Source organism: Elgaria multicarinata, chromosome 2, assembly GCF_023053635.1.
Source record: "Elgaria multicarinata webbii isolate HBS135686 ecotype San Diego chromosome 2, rElgMul1.1.pri, whole genome shotgun sequence".
NCBI lineage: Eukaryota > Metazoa > Chordata > Lepidosauria > Squamata > Anguidae > Elgaria > Elgaria multicarinata.
Window position 1 is genome coordinate 20,993,321 of NC_086172.1, and position 23,225 is coordinate 21,016,545.

General features: G+C 44.4%; 1 protein-coding gene across 1 annotated transcript in view; it reads right to left on the reverse strand.

The window, feature by feature from the left end:
• ABCA12 (ATP binding cassette subfamily A member 12) overlaps positions 1 to 23,225 on the reverse strand; it is a 160,971-nt gene that overhangs the window by 131,491 nt on the left and 6,255 nt on the right. The window contains exons 3-8 of the mRNA XM_063116106.1: positions 16,533 to 16,680; positions 14,772 to 14,860; positions 12,835 to 12,929; positions 11,433 to 11,612; positions 8,555 to 8,733; positions 1,212 to 3,977 (exon numbers count right to left, since the gene is read on the reverse strand). Coding sequence (XP_062972176.1) covers positions 1,212 to 3,977; positions 8,555 to 8,733; positions 11,433 to 11,612; positions 12,835 to 12,929; positions 14,772 to 14,860; positions 16,533 to 16,680 — 3,457 coding nt within the window. The remainder of the gene's footprint in view (positions 1 to 1,211; positions 3,978 to 8,554; positions 8,734 to 11,432; positions 11,613 to 12,834; positions 12,930 to 14,771; positions 14,861 to 16,532; positions 16,681 to 23,225) is intronic.

Sequence of the window (23,225 nt, forward strand, 5' to 3'; positions counted from 1 at the left end):
AAATGAGAAAGGACAGGTGGAACGTATACAAGAAAACAAAATTGTGTAGCAACCTCTAGTGCAGAAGCAGAATATATCAGCTTATCTCTGGCTTGTAATGATTGAGTGGTATAAACAATTATTTGCTGATCTAAGGTTGGAAATTGAGACACCAGTAACCATATTTGAGGATAATCAGGCATGTATTAGTATGGCTACATCTGAAAAGTGTAAACCAAGAACTAAACATGTGGATGTTCGTTATTCTCATGTGAAAGATATAATTCAGAAGGGCTGGATTAAGCTTGAATATTGTCCATCTGAAATGATGTTGGCTGATTTATTCACAAAACCAGTATCAACGGTAAAACACAAAGAGATGCTTTTAAAGCTGGGTCTCAGATTGTAACACAATTTAAACAACATGCGCAAGAGGAGGACTGTTAAGTATATGAAAAGAAATACTTGCTTAGTCATTAAAATTGTGTGTGTATGGCTATCTCAGGGTTAAACAGAGAAAGTCTATCTGTGGGCAATTACCTTGAGATAGAGGCTGTTCTGGGAACCTTGCCAAGATTCTAAGTTAGCCTCATCACAGCTGTATGTAATGTAGATAAGAATTGTGTAGATCTGTATATAGTTTCTCACTTGTGTAAAATGGAACCGATCACTGCTCTATGATCACTGCTCTCTATGTATGCCTCAGTGTGCTGATCTGAACTGATCTGAATTGGACTGCACAGAAACCTGAAGGAAATAAACCAGCTCTGCTGTGTAAGACCTGTGTGATGTGTGTTTGTTTCTGAGCACAAACAGAGTTCCAGAGAGAGAAAAGTTCTGGCACAATAACCCAACACTCCCCTCTCCCATCATTCACTTTACCCCACACCTGGCTGCTCCTCTATGCTGCCAACTGTCCTTTGGCTAACCTGGGAGTAAGATCCAATGAGCACATTGGGACCTACTTCCAAAGAGACAGATATAGGATTGTGCTGAATAAAGCTTTGTAATTCCCCATGTGGGCTGCTGTTGCCTTTTTTCCAGGATCTGGGAAGGGGAAGGGGTATGCACTATTTCAACAGAAAGTGAAAATGGGTCACTTCCAATTTGGTTGAAGCATGGCCCCTCCCCTTCTCAGAGCCTCGAAAGGGCCTTCAGCAACCACATGGGGCCTTTCTGAAATAACAGGTGCCTGAGGACAGATGTTACTTTGAGAGTCGTCTTCACCATACCTTTGTAGTACATCAGATAAAAGTCTAGTCAACGTCTCCAGTTCTAGGCTGAAATCAAGACCATGTTCATTATCCTGTTCAGCTAGACGTTGGTGTAGTATATTTAAAAAATGCCTGTGTGTATCTAGGTTTGTACTCTTTAACTTCACGGATCTTAGCTGTTCATCAATATGCCCAAAGGCACTCCACTCATTCCACCGGGATTTCATAGAGGCATTGTTTGTTCTTTGCATTATTCCTGAAAGATAAGCAACCAAGGGATAGTCCCGACTCATGTTTACATTTGTTGTGTTATAGTTGGAATCCTGAAAGGTTAAAAGCTGCTCCAAAATGTTTTTGGTGGCTGTAGAATTAAGCAGAAATTTTGAAAACTGCAATGGGATTTCCTGTGTTTTGTCAAATTTCCACAACATCACCTCCTGGATAGTTCTCCATATCATTGCTAACTTAAAACTGGTCTTGCCTAAAAACAACGTAGTTAAGTTCAACGCCTGCTTAGTTTCTTCCCAATGAGGATTAGTGTACAAAAGTCTTTGAACGAGGACGTCAATAGGTGGAGAAAGTGTATTAAAAAGTCCTCCTAAATAATTTTTGTAATCTATCTCAGAAGTTACATTGAAGAAGGATTTTATTGAACTAAGTATCTCTTCTAAATAGGAAGCTTTCATTCCCCAACTTAAGGATTCAAGGAACTGATGTGTTTCTGTTTTATTGGGAGCTAAGCTTGTGACAACAAGAATTAGAGCTTTTCTTGTCATTTCTAGTAGTTGAACATACTGCTTTGCAGTTGTCACATTCTGATTGGAGCTCAACATATTTGCAACCTCATTCAAGGCCTTTGAGAAATATTTCCATTTTGATTGGTTGACAGCATTTTTGTTCACTTCTAACAGCTTTGATATGGTGGCGTTCTTATGGGGTTCGCTGTGTAGCAAAATAAAAGACACAAGTGCTTGGTTCCACACTGATGGACTGCCGGATACATTCTGTGCGTGAGCGTCTGTTTCGTTCAGCATAAAATGACTCAAAAGGTGTAAAACAAAAGATTCATTTATAACATCCATGTTGCCAAACAATGGTTCTTGGCAGGTTAGATTACTCTGAGACAGGCTGTCAGAGATAGCTGTTAGATTATCATGCATCTTTTGTATCCAGGGATTCTTATAGTTATAGAAACTGTTCCATTTAGAGAGAAACCCTGATGAAAGTTGTAATGATTTGATGAGACACTGAAATGCATTGGGAAAGTATCTCCTTTTGTCTTTGTGGAATGTATCAAAAGTTGGCATTGATTTTAAATTTCTTATTGCAAGGTGAAACAATTCAGTAAATGTATGGTGGTGAGTTGTTCGGTTTTCAAAATCAGCGGCAGTAAAAAGGAAACTGCAGTTGCTTCCTCTTAAGGCTTCCTTGAGCGTGGCATTGCTCAATAACACTTCAACAGAAATGAGATGGAAGTCTTTGATAGTGCAGTCTGGCAGCCTTTCGTTAGCCTGGATATCGCCTCTTAGAAAAGGGCTCAATGTTAAATACAAAAATTCTGACACTTTTGCTTCTACTGATGAATTAGGCCATGCTTTCATCCTATAAAACTCCCGAAAAAGTAACTTGTGCGAAAAACTGAAGAGGGTGTCAATTTTTTTAAGACTAGATGCTTCTGTCAACCTGGGATCAGAAAGTATATCTCTGCCTTCCTTGAATATTTGAAATAATCTCTGGAGAGTTTCATTATTGACATTCATTAGTGGATTGACAGTAACTAATTCATTGAGGTACTTTTCCTCCAGATCCTCTAACACGTGCAGCGTTTTCATGATGGCTTCTAAAACCATTGAGACATTTGCCCCACTGATGCTTTCTTCACCATTCTCTTTCAGTAAATAGTTCACAAATTTAGTCAATTTTTCAAGCTCTGTTTTCAAGGGACGACCTGACCCATTGTGGTGGGTGTACAGACCATTGTGCAGTATGTCTAAAACCTGCCCATAGGCAATTATATCTGTATCATTCCATTTTGCAGACCTGAGTATTTCACTAATATGCCAATAAACATTGAATTCATTCCATTGGGATTCATTAATTGAATTTTGGATTTTCTGCATCATGTCATTAATGAACTGCATTAGGAGGTAATTGTGATTTGAGTTAACATCTGCCACAATATCAAAGATTTTCTGGAGTGCCAGGAGCTTCTCGGGAAAGTTCTCAATAGTTGTAGGTTTAAGCAGAGAATTTGCAAACAATGATGGTATTTGTTGCATTGAAGTTAAGTACCTTCGAAATCTTTCAGGCATGTCCGAAAATCTGTGAGATGTTATCGTTTTGATAGTTTGCCATGTCTTTGTGGTGTTAAAGTCAGTCTTATTTAAAAAAGCTAGTTCCCAAATGCTTCTAGCTAAGTTGTGGATATTTGGAACTTCTTTCAAGTGGGCCATTATGTCAAAAAACGGCAACCCATTGGAGCTGTTCTGAAGCAGCGAAGATGTGAAGTTGTGGGGTCTGTTGATTTCTTCCTTAGTTAATAGATCTTTTAGTTTATTATCTTGGTCTCCTGCTGCTTGCTGCAGAATTCCAGCCAATCCTAGTATAGTTTTGTGCTCAGATTCCTTGAATAGCTCCAGGTTTTTCATTTCAGCAGTACTAAATTTCTCTTGCAAATCTTTGAGAAGTTGTAGAGATTTCTCATTGGTTTCTACATCCTTTGAGAGTTGGCCCGCTTCACCAACCAATTCTTCACCAGCAAAATTGTATTTTGAGAATACTTTTCTAAAATGCAAACAGTGCAAAAATACAAATTTAGTGAAAAGTCAAGATATAAATTTCCAGAGGCAAAATAAACAAAGAAAAGGCTTGTGGCAAAATAAACAAAGAAAAGATTTGTGGCATCTTAAAGACTAACAGACTTATTGTGGCATAAGATTTAGTTGCTAGAGCTCAGTTTGTTCTTTTTAATAACAAAAAGCTATTTAGGTTGCAACTTTATAACCTGGCAGTGAGATGAATTCAATGAGATTTACCTCTGAGTAGACATGTATAAGACCGTGCTGAGGAGTCTGAAGAGACCGAAGAGTTACACATTATCTCTTAGGTTCACTTATACTTACCTACACACAACATTTCTTTTAATGAGTGTATTTATCAACGTATCATTTATCTTAAGAACCAAAAAGGTGAAAATGCTCCACAAAGAGAACTGCCACAAAAATTGTTTTACTCTCCAAGGTAGACAAAATAATAATAATAACAATGCCTTGCTATCATATTTTGGTTTTTCTTTTTAGTGCTGTCATAGTTCACTTTGGTTACGGATCCAGGTGTTCCTGTACATGCATACTTTGCTCAGGGTCACATTGGCTGCATTTAGACATGAATCCTATGCAGGTTTAGAAAGAAAAAAAATGTCCAACAAATCCCAGCATGGCTGGCTAGGGAATGCTGTGGGACTTTCTTTTCTGTCTATACAGACCATAGGATTGTGGTCTGAGGCCTTAGCTAGACCTAAGGTTTATCCCAGGATAGTCCCGGGGTTTCCCTGCCTGCTCCTGGGATATCCTGTGTGTCATTTACATGAACAGGGATGACCCCGGGACGATCCCGGGATAAACCTTAGGTCTAGCTAAGGCCTTAGTGTAAATGTACCTGAGGCTTATGAGCTCAGCCCTCCCCTCTCCTATGCAGCAGTTCTGTGGAGGAAATTGGAAGCTTCTACTTTCATTTTGAACTAATCACATTTTGTTTTCTCCTCAATGAGCTTGTACAACCTGTGGTCAGTCTTAATTATGGTTTAGGGAAACATGTCAACATCAAAGGGTCCTTTCTGGTTGCCTTATTCCCCTAACGAACCACACCTTCCCGTTCACACAGGGCAACAAAACCATGGTTACTTGAAAATGGAAACGGATGCTTCCAACTTCTTCCTTGCAGATGCACTGAAGGAGAGAGGACAGGGAACGTACACGGGTCCGTGCTTCATACATGTAATGTTAAGCCATAATCCGAGCTCAGCCATTATGACAGCAATCCTACAGTCCCCGGGTGAACAACCCAGAAACTATAGGATGGCTCAGAAAATCCCTCCAAGGTCAGAGATCCCTTGGGGACCCCTCACCACCAGTGCAGAGAAAGCTGGACTGGCTGCCTCTCTGAGGTCAGAAAAGTGACCTCAGAGGAGGAGTAAAGGAGGCATTACAGAGGGCAGTGAGGGGAGGAGACTGGAGAGGCCAGGATATGAGTTATCCTGAGACTCCTCCAGCTTCCTTTCCTCCCACTCCAAAGCACTCGCACTGGATAGGCTAAATGTCAAGCAAATGTCAGGAAAGACCGAGGATGGGGAAATGAAGATTGCCTCCACCTCTTCTGCCCTACCAGCTTCATAGGTTGGTGGTAGAAGCCCTTGCATAGCAGAGAAGGAGGAAATGGGTGCCCAACTCCCACAAACCTCAAAGAATGGAGGCCTCACTTGCTCCATTTCTCCCCACTCCATATAGAGAGAAAGAGATACTGCATAAATGGGGCCAACATGGAAGCATCATTTGAAAGGAGAGCCCAGCCCACATAGTCCTGGAGGGAAAGGCAGAGCAAAGCGTTCAGCAGCAGAGGTGGCAGATGACAATGTATGAGCACACCTGCCCCACCTTCTCTGCTGGGAGGGGCCACAGGGATAGAGCACCTGCTTTGCAGGCAGAAGGTCCCAGGTTCGATTCCTGGCTTGACCAGGCCCCCGTCTTTACTCGTGCCTTCCTGACATCTGCACAGGAAGGAACGCAAGTGCAAACTTTCCCAGTCTTTAAAAGTTTTTTAAAAGGGGGGAGGAACAGGGCCATTCCTCCTCCCACTTTTTATATATAAAAAAATCTGTATCTCTGCAGCTGTGCAGATACAGATAAGAAAAATAATGGGGGAGAAGGAATGGGCAGCCAGAAGGAGAATGCGAGGCGAGGGGACAGGGACTCACGGTGAACCACCTCTCCTCTCCTCCCTCTGGCTTCCCGTTCCTCTCCCACCCCATTCTTTTTCTTATCTGTATCTGCACAGCTGCAGAGATACAGATTTTTATATATATATATAAAAAGTGGGAGGAGGAATGGCCCTGTTCCTCTCCCCTCCCCCCCTTTTTAATTTTTTTTATCTTTACAGGCGCAGGGCTGCCCACGGCGACCAATCAGGGGGCGCTGTGGGCTCCACTGCCCAAACAATCAGGGTAAGTACTTGATGTTTTTTGGAGCAACGTTTCCAGGATTTGCCCCGGATGACTTCACAATGGCGGCTGCATCATGTAGATGACGTGCCGCTAATATGAAGCCACCCTGGGGCAAACCCTTCATGTAGACATGCTCCAGGTACAGAGAGGAAAGAATCCTGGCTGAACCCCTTGAGAGCCGCTGTCTGTCAGTGTCAACAATATTGAGCTAGATGGATCAGTGGTCTCACCCAGTATAAGGCCGCTTCCTAGGTTCCAAGGGCCCTGCATGGCACTGCATTGCCACCACTTTGCCACTAAATCCCACGGTTTCGCTGCCGCCAGGTGGCAGCAGGTATTCTAAATTGCAGGAGGCAGCGGGGGCTTTCTGGCAGCCATTCAAACTCACCAGGCCCACCCCCTGCCCTCTGCCCAGCAAGGTCACATGGCAGAAGGGCTGTGGTGACCTCACTTCAAAGGGAAAAGTTGGGGTGAGCCTGTGACTTTTCTAATGCACAGCTTCAGGGGGAAACCCCACGGTGCCTGTGAATTGGCAGCTGTGTCGTATAACTGACGCAGCGCCAATTCACAGCCACCGTGGGACAAAGAAGACGTATAGACAGCCCCTGTGCCTCTTTCACTGAACCTTTCTCTCTCTCCTTCCTCCCTGGTGAATGCTCTGCTAGTTGCCAAACTTCACTGGCCCAATACAATACAATAAAATATTATTCATTCTTAATCACCCTCATTTCACTCAGTGTCCCAGTTTCCTAATTAGGCGGATGCTTTCCTCCAATCTCTTAATCTTTAATCCACCACAAAAGGTTTATGGTGTAATATCTCCAACAAGTTAACTTCTTCCATGCCAGAGAGATGCCCAACTCATCAATGATAGACTTTTAAAACTATCGATTTAAATGCACTTCAGGCAATCTGTTTGGGGTTGGGGGAATCCTGAAGGGACTAGACTGCAGAGAAGCAGGGGGCTTATTACACAGTACCTAGGGTGACCCTATGAAATGGAGGACAGGGCTCCTGTATCTTTAAGAGTTGCACAGAAAAGGGAATTTCAGCAGGTGTCATTTGTATATATGGGGAACCTGGTGAAATTCCTTCTTCATCACAACAGTTAAAGCTGCAGGTGCCCTGCCCTCTGTTAAATCTGGTCACTCTAGTATAGCTCCTACAGCTTTAACTGTTGGGATGAAGAGGGAATTTCACCAGGTTCTCCATGTATACAAATGACACCTGCTGAAATTCCCTTTTCTAGGCAACTGTTAAAGATACAGGAGCCCTGTATCTTTTTCCTATTGTCTCCCTAACAGTACCTAGAAGAGCTGAGGTGCAGAGAAGCAGGCAGACTCAGTAACACCATTCTTTTGCAAGAAGGAACCACTATAATAACAACTGCGGCATCCTAGGAATATGCAAGTCAACTTCATTTGTTTCATTATTCATCATTTAATTTACTTTGTTGTTGTTGTTATTCATACTTGTTTTCACTCAGATTGTCTCCTCCGTTTCTTTAACTCCACAACGGTTGTAGCAGCAGTGGAACTGATTTCATTGGCTGCCACAAAAAAATGGCAGCCTCCATTGGCAGCCTTCATTTCCCTCCACTAAATGCTCTAGAACAGCTTAAAGCTCAGGGCATTCTAGGAAAATTAAATGGTGGCCACCAGGAGGCAGCCACAAGGAGGGTGTGTAGTGATGACTAGGATAAAGAAAATAAATCCATTCATACCCATTTGCCTCAGTTTTTGATTTGTTAGGAAATCACTACACAACTTCTTTTTGTTTTGCATCAAAATAAAAGTCTGGATCAGAGTCGTATGAAAGCCTTTTTGCTGGAGGGGGGGAAATAGTTTAAGAATAGTGTGTACAAAAACTTTAAAGGAGGTATATAAATTCAGTATGAAGTTATTAACTGTTTCCTCCCTATGCTTGTTCCACATGGCAATAAATACTGCCCATTCGGAAACTACAGCTGAAGAGATCAAACCTTCAAATAAATCACTCAACGAGTGACCCAGCAAAATATCATGCTTTCTTTTTGCAACACCTCCCTTTATAACATTTACAGCTATCACTTCATCACTGTCAATGAAATACCAGGCACAACTATTATATCTGCAGAGTATCACCTGCCTTCTTCTTCTTTTACCTGTTTGTGTTCCGAAGGGTAGCAACCATATTCTTCATATTGGTGACACCTTGAGTGAGATCTTGCGCCATCAGAAGGATACGCCATAAGGAAGTGTCATTCTGCACTTCGGAGATGAGTGATAAGAATGAAACTATTTCCTTGAGAAAAGACATCTGGTACTGTGAATCCTGCTTTAACTAAAGAAGAAAAAGGAACGTGGTTTTTTTTAAAAAAATGGGAAAACTGTTTTAGGAAGGAAGGAAGGAAGAAAAGAAAGAAAGAAAGAAAGATAAAGAGGGAGCACTTAAGAGGGTAGACTGGGCACTTGATTGTATACACCAGCCTTCCTCAACCTGGGGCACTCCAGATGTGTTGGACTGCATCTCCCAGAATCTCCCATTCTGGGAGTTGTAGTCCAACACATCTGGAGCGCCCCAGGTTGAGGAAAGCTGGTATACACGATGCTGCGCAGATTGGTAGACCGAACCACCGTTTCACTGAAGAATTGAAGGGAAATGAATCAGGAGATAGGAGCGATCGCCATTTTGGGTACCAAGGTGTGCGCATCCTGCAGGTATTTACCTGCACAGATGCAAAGGATCGCAAGACCACGGCCGAGATTTGGCCATCGGGGGCATACCTTCCCCAACATCATGGGCGGAACTTTGACGTCACCATTTCATTTTTATCTTCCGTAGTTTTTTAATATAAGTAAATCTCGGTATGTAGGTTTTAAATGATATTTTTAGCCATCCGGGCGTGCAGACTTCTGTACCCTTGTGTGTACAGGGCCGGTGCCAGACTATTTTGCGCCCTAGGCAAGGTGAGCTACTTTCACCCCACCCACCCCAAAAAATGCTAACTTTGATTTTTAAGAACAGATGTTTCCTGGAAAAAATAAGAAGCACAAAACTTGAAGCTACTAAATTTATTTTAAAGTGCAAGAAATACGTCATGCCAATTATAGCAAACAAATGGGAAAGGAAGGTCTATGGGTCTAAAATGCATTATTTAATAGGAATATCACCTCCAAATCATCGCCCCCCAACTCACACACACACGCGCACACACACACTCAGCATCACTCACTCCAAACAAACACACGCATGAACACATGCATTCTGTCATGCCCTGCATAGAGATGGAGTCAGGAGATGAGGAGGAGGTGGCAGAGGCTGGACCTAGTACCGAGAAGCCCAGCTCAGGTAGTGAGGAGGCTGGACTGGCAGAGACTGTGGCAGAGCCTCAGGGAGAAGAGCCAAGGCCAGCTGGGACCTCTGCTAGCTCTGAGGGCCTGATGCCAGCAAAGACTACGGAGGAGCCGCAGAGGTCTGAGGAGGAGGCGGAGAAGCCTGGTTTCAGCCAGTTGCGGGCGGAGAAGGCAACCAGACGCCGGTCTCGCCGCCTCCACCAGAAACACCAGGCAATTAGGGATCAGCTGAGAGGCCATGACTCAGCACTCTAAGGATAAAAGCACAGCTGTGAGCCCTGCAAAGTGGTCAGAGATTATCTGAGCATTCTGGCGGAAGCCTTTGCTCTTGTGACCTCGTGCCTTGTTCCTGAACGCCTGGATTCTGATTCCTGTCTTGATTCCCGGACCCGTGACCACGTCTGCCTACTCTGGATTCCTGCTTCGACCTTGGACCGGTTTGTGACTACGTCTTGCCTGTTGTTGCCCCTGACTCTGGACTGTGTTACTGGTTTGTCGCTGACTGTTGGCTGTGTTTGAACTTGGACTGCATTATCGAATCTCCTCTTTGCCATGCTCCCTTGACTTTGGACTGGACATTGACTACTCTACAAGCCTGCTCCTTGAACTGTTCCTGTTCCTTGACTTTTGCTGTCAAACCCCCGTTTTCCCCTCCTTTCCCTGCACTGTTTAGCTTCTGTAAATAAACACCTTCGTTACCTAGCTACCGGCTGGTCTTATCTTTCTTTGTCAAGCCATTTGGCGGCTTTCCCGGACACATTCGCTCAAAGACCCCATGCACCCCATTCACCCATACATTCTCTCTCTCTCTCTCTCTCTTCCGGGCACGTTCCGGAAGTCTGAATGTGGAGCCACCCCACCCCCACCCCAGCGTCCCTGGCTTCACTTCAGCTGGGCGGACGCAGGCTCGGGGCATCAACTCGCCCACCCAGGCCCAGCTGAATCCTCGGGCCAGGCTGGCTCACAGCCAACGCGCGTGAGTGCTGCGCTGTGTCCGGCTTCCCTCTTAGCTTGGCGCTCTAGGTGGCCGCCTGAGTGGCCTCTATGGTAGCACCGGCCCTGCGTGTGTACATATATGCAGAGGTACACATAAAGAATGATACTTTAAAAAAGGGGGGGTTCCCACCCACCTGGAGCAACCCCACTCTGCAAGGGCTCATATGACAGGATCTCCACCCCCAATAAATTGAAGGGATAACGTGCTGCAGCTGCTTCAGTGTGACGATGTGGGAGAAGACTCGAATCACAGAAAATGCAGGTTAAAAATAATGAAGTGCAATCCTGGCGCCTTATAGATGACCACCAGGTAACTAGAACCTACTGTTTAGTTAGCCACAGGCTCCTAGCTTAACAAGTACAACAAGCGTTTTCCATCTTCTGCCTTGACCAAGAGGAAGGCAGCCAGCAGCTTTACAACTGTCAGAGATAAACCTGCTTCCTCCCTGCTTCTCTTTTCATTTCCAGCTGTTGGAGTTCACGATGCACAAAGAAAAGTAACATCCCCCCACCTTCCTTGCAAAATTGCCAGCTGCATTGCTATGGGCACAGGGTGACGGAATGGCTACAATGTGGGAAGCTAGATGGATAAAGGAAAGATGAGAGAAACCTTCTTCTGAGCAGTTTGATTAAGGTCGCTGTTCAGCAGCCTTATTTTCTACAAAGGAGATAAAAGAGCTGGATACTCACTTTAGAAGTCTGATTTCTGAATTCTTGAAAAAATGATTCCATAAGAGACAGGTTGCTGAAGCAAAATGTCTGATAGGTGTTGGTTCCGATGACTTCCCAAAGGAGACTCTGTGAGGATGCATTTGCTGGCATAACCTCACAGATCTCAGCTTTAAGATTTGCTACAGACGGTTTTTGCATCTGCATTAATAAAATAAAATAAAATTCAGCATAAGAAGGATTGAAAATGAGTTGTTTTGATAAATCTGATTAGATTCATATTGCTGCTGTAGATGTTAGAAAGAGAAAAAGAAATTAAAGAAAATCTCAGGTCCACCAGCCACAAAACTAGCACTGAGACCCATGATAAGCACCCATGACATCAGAGGCCTTAGCTAGACCTAAGGTTCATCCCGGGATTGTCCCAGGGTCATCCCTGTTCATGTAAATGACACACAGGATATCCCGGGAGCAGGCAGGGACGACCCCGGGATAAACCTTAGATCTAACTAAGGCCAGAGTTGATAAGCACTCTTTAAATACTTAAAAGGTTGTCACACAGAGAAGGGCCAGGATCTCTTCTCGATCCTCCCAGCGTGCAGGACACGGAATAACGGGCTCAAGTTAGAGGAAGCCAGATTCCGGCTGGACATCAGGAAAAACTTCCTGACTGTTAGAGCAGTACGACAATGGAACCCGTTACCTAGGGAGGTTGTGGACTCTCCCACACTAGAGGCCTTCAAGAGGCAGCTGGACAACCATCTGTCAGGTATGCTTTAGGGAGGATTCCTGCATTGAGCAGGGGGTTGGACTCGATGGCCTTATAGGCCCCTTCCAATTCTACTATTCTATGATTCTAGGAGCCTAATATGAGATTGTGCTGACAACAGTGGAGCCACTGTCATAGCCTCTATAATAATCCCTGCTTCCTACACAGCCTAATTAGGAGATATGCCAACACCTCCTCTCAGAGCCAAAACAAACAGTACATTAAATGTGTGTCTAAGAGCCAGAGGTGCCCTGGAGGATGACACCACCGAGTACAAGGCCTGCAAACTTCCGTGAGTGGCCAGTTACAGGCACATGATAAATGCCTCATGCCTCATTTTTACTCCAGAGTAGGATTGGGGACCCCAATTCAGATCTTAAAATCTCCCTACCCCCATGCTATGATCCCAATCCAGAGTGGAAGCTCTGCACTTACTCTAGAGCAAAAAACAACAACCCAAGTTATTTAAAAAAGGCATGGTTGCTAGACACACACTGAGCATACTGTTTGCAGACATCAGTTGGCATTTCACGAACACACACCTCCACCTCACACTTGATTGTATTTCCTTATTAAAATAAAACCTCGTACTAACGATAGGTTATAACATGGTATTTTAAAGGTGATCTTATTTTAGTTAAAATAGAAAATTACTTCTGCCAGTCTGAGGATCTTGTTGAGCACATGAATACTGGCACGGCGAACAGATGATGAAGTGTTCTTCAGATTCGCTGCTGGATCAATTTTGTCTGCAGTGATTAAAAACATACACACAAAAACATATAAATGTTTAAAACGCTAGAATTTGCTGATTGTACCAAAGCATGTGAGCTCAGGACTCTTCTTACATAAGCTAAAACCATGTCTCCTTTTAGCATGGATGCATGTAGCTGTCAAAATCCATCATTCTTCGAAGCAGTAGCAGCTGGTTAAGCAGTTTGCTAGGTAAAATAAAGTGGTATCCATTTTATGTTGAGGGGAGGTGGGGAATCCCTGCCCTTCACTTCGAGTGGTGGGAGGCACCAGTGATGATGGCAATGGCCATCATCACAGTAGGCACCGCGCAAGTATACAACTGCTAGCGGGATAAAATCACTCCTGCTGAAGTCGGCAGCCAGTGCCAGGTGCAACTATACCGACAACAACTTCATGCCTGTACAGCTGTTGACTGAATCACCTTCTATCTCTCTGCTGCTGCCTCCCGTTTCCTTGATAATAGCAAAGTGGTTATATCTGCATGTGACATCTGCAGTGCTGATAGGAAGGAAGGGGGTGAAAGGAGAAGAGAAGAGAATTTGGACTGAACTGAATCTGTCCACAAGGGATATTTTCAATGGCAAGGGGAACTCCACTTTGCCACTTAATGGATTGTGGGGTGCATTGAGAGGACGTCATAACCACAGCCCTGCTGGATCAGACCAAGGGTCCATCTGCTCCAGCAGAACTGTTCACACAGTGGCCCTCCAGATGCCTGTGGGACACCCACATTGACACAATCCAACTCTCAGCCTAGAACTTGAAAGGCCTAAGGCGTTACTTTTGTTTTGTTTCTACGTTAAAACTTGTTTAAAGACACATGTTCGTAACTGGTCGCAACCGTTTTAAAAAGGGGTTGGCCTCTTTTTTTGGACTGTGGCAATTTGGTCAAGCGCCCTGCGCACCACCACAAAACAGCGTGGGAAGTGTGGCAAAGAACAAATAACCCACCCAGAAGTCTGAGTACAAGGCAGAGGTGCAGTCCAAGCCGTAACATACTAAACAACTACTAAACCAACAGAAACCTATTCACAGCAATCCCAGCTACCAGTATGAGAATGTTGTTGTTGTTGTTGTTTTAAGTGGGAGGCAGGCAGCAAGAACGGTGGCCAGGGGTGCATTGGTGCCCAGGAACAACATGTAGTCTATCCTTGTCTTAAAGTAATTTATTTATTTATTTATTTATTTCTCATATTTATACTCCGCTCCTCAGCCAAAAAAGGCTCTTGCAAAACAGTCCTAATCCCTCAGATAACCATCTGAGGGGAGTTGGGGTGTGGCAAAGAGGAGCTCTGGTGGCAGTGGGGCAGGCTGCATCCATCCCAGAAGCCTCAGCTATGCCCACAAAAATCTACTGCCAATTGTGCTTCTATCCGTGGTTGAGCGCAAACTGGGCCATTCCAGGTATGAAGAAGGAGGAGACAGAGGTGGCCTTGGGTCCCACTCATTCACCTCAGTTCCAGCTGAGGGAAATTATTTTAAAAAAATCTGCACAGAGGGAAAAAAAAGTTAACTCCACACTCATACTCACTATCCTGGCTAACACAAGCACCCATAACCTCACATAGGACAGCAATCCTATATACACTTACCTGGGAGTAAGTACCCTTGAACTCAATGGGAGTTACTTCTCCATACGCATGTATAGAATTGCACTCACTAAAATATTCTCAACAATTTAAAATAATTGCTTACTCAAGTATCCAGACAAAGTGAAGCCATCATTTTAATACGACTCACCTGGGCCTTTGTCCAAAAGGTTTCCCATGATTAGAACTTTATCTGCTGCAAAGAGACAGAGCCTACTAAACACTTAATAGAATCAAATAACCTACCCAATGAACCATTCCTGCTTTTCGGAGCATCAGCACTCTGGGATGATGGATTGCTGTCCTTCTCCAGGTTAGCTGACCTTCTCCGTTTTCTGATAAGAAACAAGGAGCAAGAAGAACCATGCATCATCACTTATAGCTACCCTCTCACTGAAGTTTCTTCCATTAAACCACATTCAGGATTCCTTTCAGAATGTGGACTTGTTTAAAGCACTTGGTTTATTTTGGCAATGAGTTTTTATTTAAGGCCCACTTTTGAACCTACTTCCACTCAAGACAAGGGCGGATTTTACCATATTTCCTCCAAGGTGGCAGGGAAGAGCAAACCAGTTTCTTTAGCGCAAGAATAGGACTTTATATGGCTGACTATAATTAAAGTCATGTTAGGATTGTCATGGGCTGAGCCCATGGTTCCTTTAAGAAAACATCTTTGTTTCGTCCCGGGGAGAAGAAGATGGGTTTCTTTGTGTCCAAAAAGGGAGTAGCAAGTTAAAAGGCCAAGGCGATAACGCCCCCCCAGCTGGTAATGGGGAAGAGTAACAAGTTGCAGCTGTGCAATGTCTGGGAGCATTCCCCCCTCCCTTCGGGTGAGGTGTGGGTTGCGCTATGGGTTTCAATTGGTCAGGGTGGGTCTGGTGATCAAGGCGGTTCCAGAAAGAGATAAAAGCGTGGGCACCCAAGGGTCTGGTCTCTTTCCTGTGGGTGTCAGGAGTCCGGTGTGTGCGTGGTGAGCAGGAGCATCTAGGCCGGGCCGGCTGGATGGTGGAAGCCCCACGTGGCCGCTGAGGTAAGGAGTTAGTTCGAGTGGCGGATAGCCGAGTCGAAGTGAGCAACAGATGTTGAGTCGCAGTGCTAAGTGTTTGCTTGTTTGTTTTAGTTTACGTTTGGGTACTGGGGCAAGGGACCTTGCCGGATTGACATCTGGTGGGTGGTTAGCGGGGAGTGAGTGCGAATCCAATTGGTTTGAGTGTGTAAAGAGGGAGGGGGAAGTATTAGTCCCTGCTGTCCGGAGTGTGTCATTCCTTTGTCCATGTTCCCCCCCCAAACCTCTTATGTGTCACCTTAATGTGTGGTCCCTTAAGGAAGTGTGTTTGTGTGAAGAATAAAAGTGTTTGGTCCCTATCTCCTGTGTGGTATCGTTCCTTGAGAACCTAGACTTCCAACAGGGTAAAAAGCGGCAGTGAAGGGGCATGTGTCTGGGCTGGCTGAGCCAGACCCCCCCCCCCCTTCTCCAGTCGGGGAATCACTGAGTCAAGCCTGGCAGTTCCATCACAAGTATGACATCAAAAATATTTGGTCCGACAAATCACACAAACAATTACCATACTTAAATGAAGTGTACAGTCGTAAGACTTAGTTCTTAGCTTTTGAGAGTATTTTGAGACAGAGAAACAAATTCGATTAAGAAACAATTTGCTAATTTTCCTGATTGAGATGACAATGCCCCTTTACATTGTCTGTATTGTGTTGCAAAAAGTGGACAGCAGCAAGGGTGATTGATCCTGTCCAATGTTGTACTATGCCAGTATTGCAAAATCAGCATAGCAAAACCATCCATGATGTTGTACCGGTGCTGCAAATTAAGCCAGTGCAAACATGTCCGTGCGTTTCTGAGTCAGATGTTGGCAGAAGCAGGCATGGTGAAGTCGGACTGGAGAGCAGCAACAGCAACCACAGCTTTATTCTGATGGGCAATATCAGGACCCCCTTACAAGGTTGCAATGAAAAGGTATCAGTAGAAGCCCAACCTGTTCCCTCCCTTACCTGCTTATGGGCAAGATACTATTCAGTTTGGGTAGCAGGTCTTCAGGTGTATACGGTGTGCTTTTGCAGGTGGCATCTGAACCACAAAGCACCGTTTGGAGAAATGGGAAGAAACCTGCACTAGGAAGGTTCCGGGGAGCAAGATAACCTGGAATATATGGAATAAAAAGACATAAACTGACATGGCTGCCATATTTTGCAATACTTGAAGTTTTTGGACTAGGTACAAAGGTAGCCCTATGTACAGCATATTGCAGAAGTCAAGCCTCGAAGTTACCAGCGTGTGCACTACCATCTTTAGGTCTTCTAACTCTAGGAAGGGGCGCAGCTGGCATATCAGCCAAAGGAGAGAAGTGCCTCCTCAGAGATTATACTTTCTTCTTGTTTTATTTGGTGCTTTTGTACTGGTTTAGTTATGAAATACAAAATATTCCTCAGTTACCTGTAAATTTGTATCGAGGGATGGCATGCAGAATCTTTTCAAGGCCACTCGGTGATACGTAGAATCGGGGTATAAAATCCGAGTAAATTTGAATAAATACAAATAAAATTTTCTTAATGGTAGAGAATGTTCTGTCAACATCATAAATGCTGTGGACACTTTGAAGGATGCTGAACACGGGTGGCCAAGTGCCCTACTTTACTGTGTACTGTCCTTTATTTTGGCGAGCTGATGGGGACAGACCTCTTTTTAAAAGTGCACTCCATTTGAAGACACATCCAGTCCAAGTGTGGTTTAAAATTAAAGAATGTAAGAAGGGAAACCCTTGAAGTTTCCCATCAACGGTTAGCAAACTCAGCAGACACACAGGTCACTTACTCAGCCTTTTCCACTATATGGAGATACATGGCATTTCTATTTACAATATAATTATTATTTCTAAATTTGCATCTATACATATAAATTGACATATGCAAATATTATGTAAAATGGTGGTGTGATTTTTTTAAAATTTATTTTTTTGATAATGCATTGCCTGTGTTTTTGGCACCCTAGCTAGACTAAGTAGGTTTTTGATCTGAACTATATGGCTCTTCGTACAGAAGCTTACTTCCACCTGGTAAAACGCCGTTTAATCCAAACGGGGAAAATGGTCTACGTCTGTTCTCTGGGATCAATGTGGGTTCCAAGACTTGTTTTGCCTAATATCACCGATTCATAGTTGGGTTTGCCCCCAAAGATTCCACATTTTTAGAAACTACTGCTATGTACAATTACCTGGAAGTAAGCCTGTTGACCACATGGGAAGTACTGCTCAGTAAACATGCATAGACAAATGCTGCATGACAAGTAATAAATAACTTTGTCTATAAACAGCCGTCAGTTTCCACAATCAGGAAATGTATTTAAATTTGGTTTTTTTAAAAAAAACAAATAGGAGAACATATTCGGAAAGTATTTTAGGCTGCAAACCTATACCCCACTTGTGTGTTAGTAAGCCCCACTGAACCCATGGAAAAGGGACTGGAAACATTGAATGAATGCAGCCTATCCCTGGGGAGGTTGTGGGCTCTCCCACACTAGAGGCATTCAAGATTGAGAGGGGGTTCGACTCGATGGCCTTGTAGGCCCCTTCCAACTCTACTATTCTATGATTCTATGGACAACCGTCTGTCAGGGATGCTTTAGGGTGGATTCTTGCATCGAGAAGGGGTTGGACTCGATGGCCTTATAGGCCCCTTCCAACTCTACTATTCTATGATTCTATGGACAACCATCTGTCAGGGATGCTTTAGGGTGGATTCCGGCATTGAGCAGGGGGTTGGACTCGATGGCCTTGTAGGCCCCTTCCAACTCTGCTATTCTATGATTCTATGATAGGTACTCATTGGTGAGTACCCAATCTCCTCTGTAGCTTGGTGCTAAATTAAATATGACACGTGCGACACATCCTATGTCTCCAGCCTCTAAGTCCTTTAGAAAACAAATTCTGCCAAAAACCTTTAATGCAGCTGCAGGAGGAATCTAAGGCCGTTTCTACACCTGCCTTTTTTCTAGGGATCTAGGGATCATCCCGGGATCATCCCTGTGCATGCAAATGACACACAGGGGATCCCGGGAGCAGGCAGGGACGACCCCTCCATTTTCCTGCAATAAACCTTAGGTGTAGAAAGGGCCTAAATTTGGTTGGGTGGGGAGCGGAGCTTTAAACCCTTCTCCACGGGCTGTTTTCCCCAATCAACCCCATCCCTGCTGCTTTTACACCCACAGAGGAAAAGATACCAATTGTATGTATCTTCTCTCCTGCAGAGAAGAAAACCATTCATTTGCTGGTTTGTTTTTGCCAGTGGAAAAGGATCAAGCCATGAACCAATGAAAAATACTCCCTTCCCTTGGCTACATTAAAGTAAAGAAAACACTATTTTCAGGAATTTGGCCCTGAAAATTTGCCAGCCATCCTAAGGAACTTCTCTGTACTTTGAAAGTTTTGCATAACTCTTTTAGTCACTGAAGTTGTTTCAATGAAAGACTACGCTATATATAGAGTGTAGACATACACCCCAAAGTACCGACGAATAGGAGCGGTATCTTGTTCAACAAGTTTCATGCTACTACAAGCCCTGCTTCTATCGTTCCTACATGAGTTTCTGAAATAGTTTGCTCTATGTGGACATAATTTGGAAAAAGAAGTCGATGAAGAAACCATTAACAAATATTCCAACAAACAGGTTCCACCATCCCGTCCTGGAATAAAATGAATCCAAATTAGCCTTTAGGCATTTTTTATTTCACAGACACAGGCAGGTCTCATCTAAAAAGAGGTCAGAGAGGGTGCGGCTGGCATTTCTACACTTCCTAAATAATATAAAATCTGCATGGAGTTCTCATTAACAAAAGCACCACACCAAATTGAGCTTTACCTAGTATGTTTGGGGAAAAGTTGTCGTGGTAACTAAAAGTACAGTGGAATGAGCAAGCACAGAAAAGACCCAATGGGTTCCAGTGAGCAGCTAGAAGACTTTCCTACTTCCATTCTTTCATTGAAACTCAATTTTGCTGGAGATTCTGGGCAACCACTTATTAGGGTGAGAACAGCAAATATTTCAGCCATTGAGCTCCTTCCTTGCAGTGTTGCTCTTTAATGCCAGGTCAGTCTGCAATAAGACCGTTCTTATTCATTATTTCATCCTGGATGAGAAGGCTGACCTGGCGTGCATTACTGAGACTTGGGTGGGTGAGTTGGGTGGGGTTGATCTGACTCAGCTCTGCCCACCTGGGTACTCAGTGCAGCGCCAACACAGATTGGAGGGACGGGGTGGGGGAGTCGCCGTGATTCATAGATCTTCCATCTCTATCACCAGGAAACCATTCCACCTTGGAGCAGGCCTCGAGGGGTTGCACCTGGTGTTGGGCCAGAGAGACAGATTGGGGATGCTGCTGGTGTACCGCCCACCCTGCTGGCCAGCATCCTCCCTGACCGAGCTGGTGGATGGCTTCATATAACATCTATATGAAGCCATTGGGAGCAGTCAGTAGGGAATTTAGAGCTAAATGCCACCAATATGCTGATGACATGCAGCTCTATTTCCCTGTGACAGCTGAATCAGGTGAGGCTGTGCAGGTCCTGGACCAGTGCCTAGACTCAGTAATGGGCTGGATGAGGACCAATAAACTAAAACTGAATTCTGGCAAGACAGAGGCCCTGAGGGTGAGTGGTTCCCGAGTCCGGGAAATAGGCTTATTGCCTCTTCTGGATGGGGTTGCACTCCCTCTGAAAGATCAGGTTCATAGTTTGGGGGTACTCTTACATCCATCTCTGTCGCTGGAGGCTCAAGTGGCCGTGGTGGCTCAGAGAATAATAATAATAATTTTAAAAATACATTTGTTACTCGCCTCTCCCTCCGGATCGAGGTGGGGTACAACACAAATGTAAATGCCATAAAATACATATAATTAAAACATTCAAAACTAATTCATCATTAAAAGCAGCACATTATTATAAGGCATCTTAAAATTCAACTGGGTAGGCCTTCTGGAAGAGATCAGTCTTTATAGCTTTCTTAAAATCTGGAAGACTGTTAAATTGACAAATCTCTCCCAGCAGGTCAGTATCTTTTACCACCTTCGGTTGGTTCGCTAACTACGGCCTCTCCTGGACAGGGATAGCTTGACCACGGTGGTACAGGCATTGGTAACCTCAAGATTGGATTACTGCAACGCGCTCTATGTGGGGCTGCCCTTGAAACTGCTCCGGAAGCTGGAGCTAGTGCAGAATGCTGCAGCTCGGCTGTTGTCTGGAGCTGCCCCTTTCCGGCATGTAACTCCTCTGCTGAGGGAACTGCACTGGCTGCCTATTCGCTACCGGGCCAGGTTTAAGGTTCTTGTACTTGTGTACAAAGCCCTAAACAACTTGGGACAAGGATACCTGAGAGAGCGCCTTCGCCCTTACCAACCTGCCCGGTCACTGAGGTCATCTGAGGGCCTGCTCCTGGTATCTGGAGTCCACCAGGGAAAGAGCCTTCAGTGTGGTGGGCCCCCCCTCCTATGGAACTCCCTGCCTCTGGAGGTCAGGCAGGTGCCAACTTTGTATTCCTTTCAGCGCCTCCTGAAAACATCATTATTCCACGAAGCCTTTCTTTAATGACCAGCTGTGGTTCACCGTACATTTTGCTTCTTTTAAAATCTATTTTAAAGTGTTTTATTCTGTACACCGCTCCAAAAATTTTAATGGGGAGCAGTATATAAATTTTGTAAATAAATAAAATATATAAATTGTCAGTTACAGGTCAATCTATCCTTGGCTCCAGTAAACTGCCATCTCTGCACTTTTATTTCAGGGGTGGGCAACTCGTGGCTCTCCAGATGATTTGGCCTACAGTTACCATAATCTCTTACCATTTGGCTATGCTGTCTAGGGCTGATGGGAGTTGTAGGCCAAAATACCGGAAGGGCCGCACATTGCCCACCCCTGCCTTATTTTGCTTCTTCCTGTAATGATCCTCGTTCGAATTCTTCCTAGCAAGGACAAGAATAAAGGAACAAGGGGAAACTCAGCCTGACTCTGTCCAATTATGCGACAATTGACGATGCTGAAAGGTTACTTTTGCTAGTGCTGGGCAGGAGCTACACGCCTGCTTTAAAACGGTTTATGGCAGTAATGACAACTGTTGGGGCTTCAGGTAGGGTTGCCATACGTCCCGGAAAATTGGGAATGTCCCGGTTTCCAAGCATTTCCAAAATGTCCCGGCCAGTCAGTCAAGAATCCCGGATTCCTGTTCCAGCCAGCTGGAGGAATTCCAACCACCGAAATGTTGCCCTGAGCCTGCTCAGTGGAGTGTAAGTCTCCATATTGAAGTCTCCTCTAGCTTTTGATAACTGGTGGAGAAATGTAATTTAGTGTCATGTCATTTTTTCCTGTTTGTTTGCTTAAACTGTTCTTTGCCTATTATTTATTTCCAGGTGCTTAAGGACATTAAGAGCCTCGTGTGGCGCAGAGCAGTAAAGCAGCAGTTACTGCAGCTGAAACTCTCCCCACGGCCTGAGTTCGATCCCAGCGGAAGCTGGTTTCAGGCAGCCAGCTCGGGTCGACTCAGCCTTCCATCCTCCTGAGGTCAGTAAAATGAGTAGCCAGCTAGCTGGGGGAAAGGTAATAACGGCCGGGGAAGGCAACGGCAAACCACCCTGCTATAAGGCCTGCCAAGAAAACGTCAGCAAAAGCTGGCATCCCTCCAAGAGTCAGTAATGACTCAGTGCATGCACGAGAGGTTCCTTTCCTTTCCCTAAGGACATTAGGCTGCAATCCTATGCATACTTACGTGGGAATAAGTCCTATTTAACTTAATAGGATTTGTTTCTGAGTAGACACACATAGGATTGCAGTGTTAGATAACTAAAGCTTAGACAGCTTTCTTTCTTTTCCTAGACCTTTACATATTGCTCAGGTGTTGTTGTTGTTTTTTAAAAAACCTAGCCCCTAGCCCCCACCCCCCAAAAAATTGTTCCGGTTTTGTGGATTCAGAATATGGCAACCCTAGCTTCAGGACACAGAGCTCCATATATGCAGTTTTCAAACCGTTTTCAAATTGTCATCCCCTGCTTGCTGTAGAACTGGACTAAAGATAAGGGCACTGCTTACAAGCAAAGCCAAAAAGGGTAAGTGAGTTATGGGAAGAATATAATTAGGCAAATGTTGAAATCTGCAGAAAAATGTAATGTAAACAGATATTTCCATCAGGGAAAGTATTAACACTTCTATTGAAGAAGGTGCCACTTGTGCTATGTTAGAGAATGCACCCTGTTTGAATAGACCAGGGGATAGAAAGGTGGGATTCATAGGATATTGGTATGATTTGTGCTCCTGTGTAGAATTGTGCACCCCATTTTCCTTCCTTCTCCCCACTCCCAGTTTTCTTCCGCTTTGCTTCGTCTCCCAACTGCTGGTATGTACCTGCCCGGACCCAAAGATCATCTTCAGCGGTTGCTCCTCAGTTGTAGAATGAGATTCTTAGAGAGGTTTGCCTGGCACCTACTGTGGCGTTACACCCCACAAGTCTGTTCCCTAATGTATGTCTATTTGTAAGTCTTTTGTGTTTAGATAGGGTGACCATATGAAAAGGAGGACAGGGCCCCTGTATCTTTAACAGTTGCATAGAAAAGGAAATTTCAGCAGGTGTTGTTTGTATATATGGAACACCTGGTGAAATTTCCTCTTCATCACAATAGTTAAAGCTGCAGGTGCCCTGCCCTCTTTT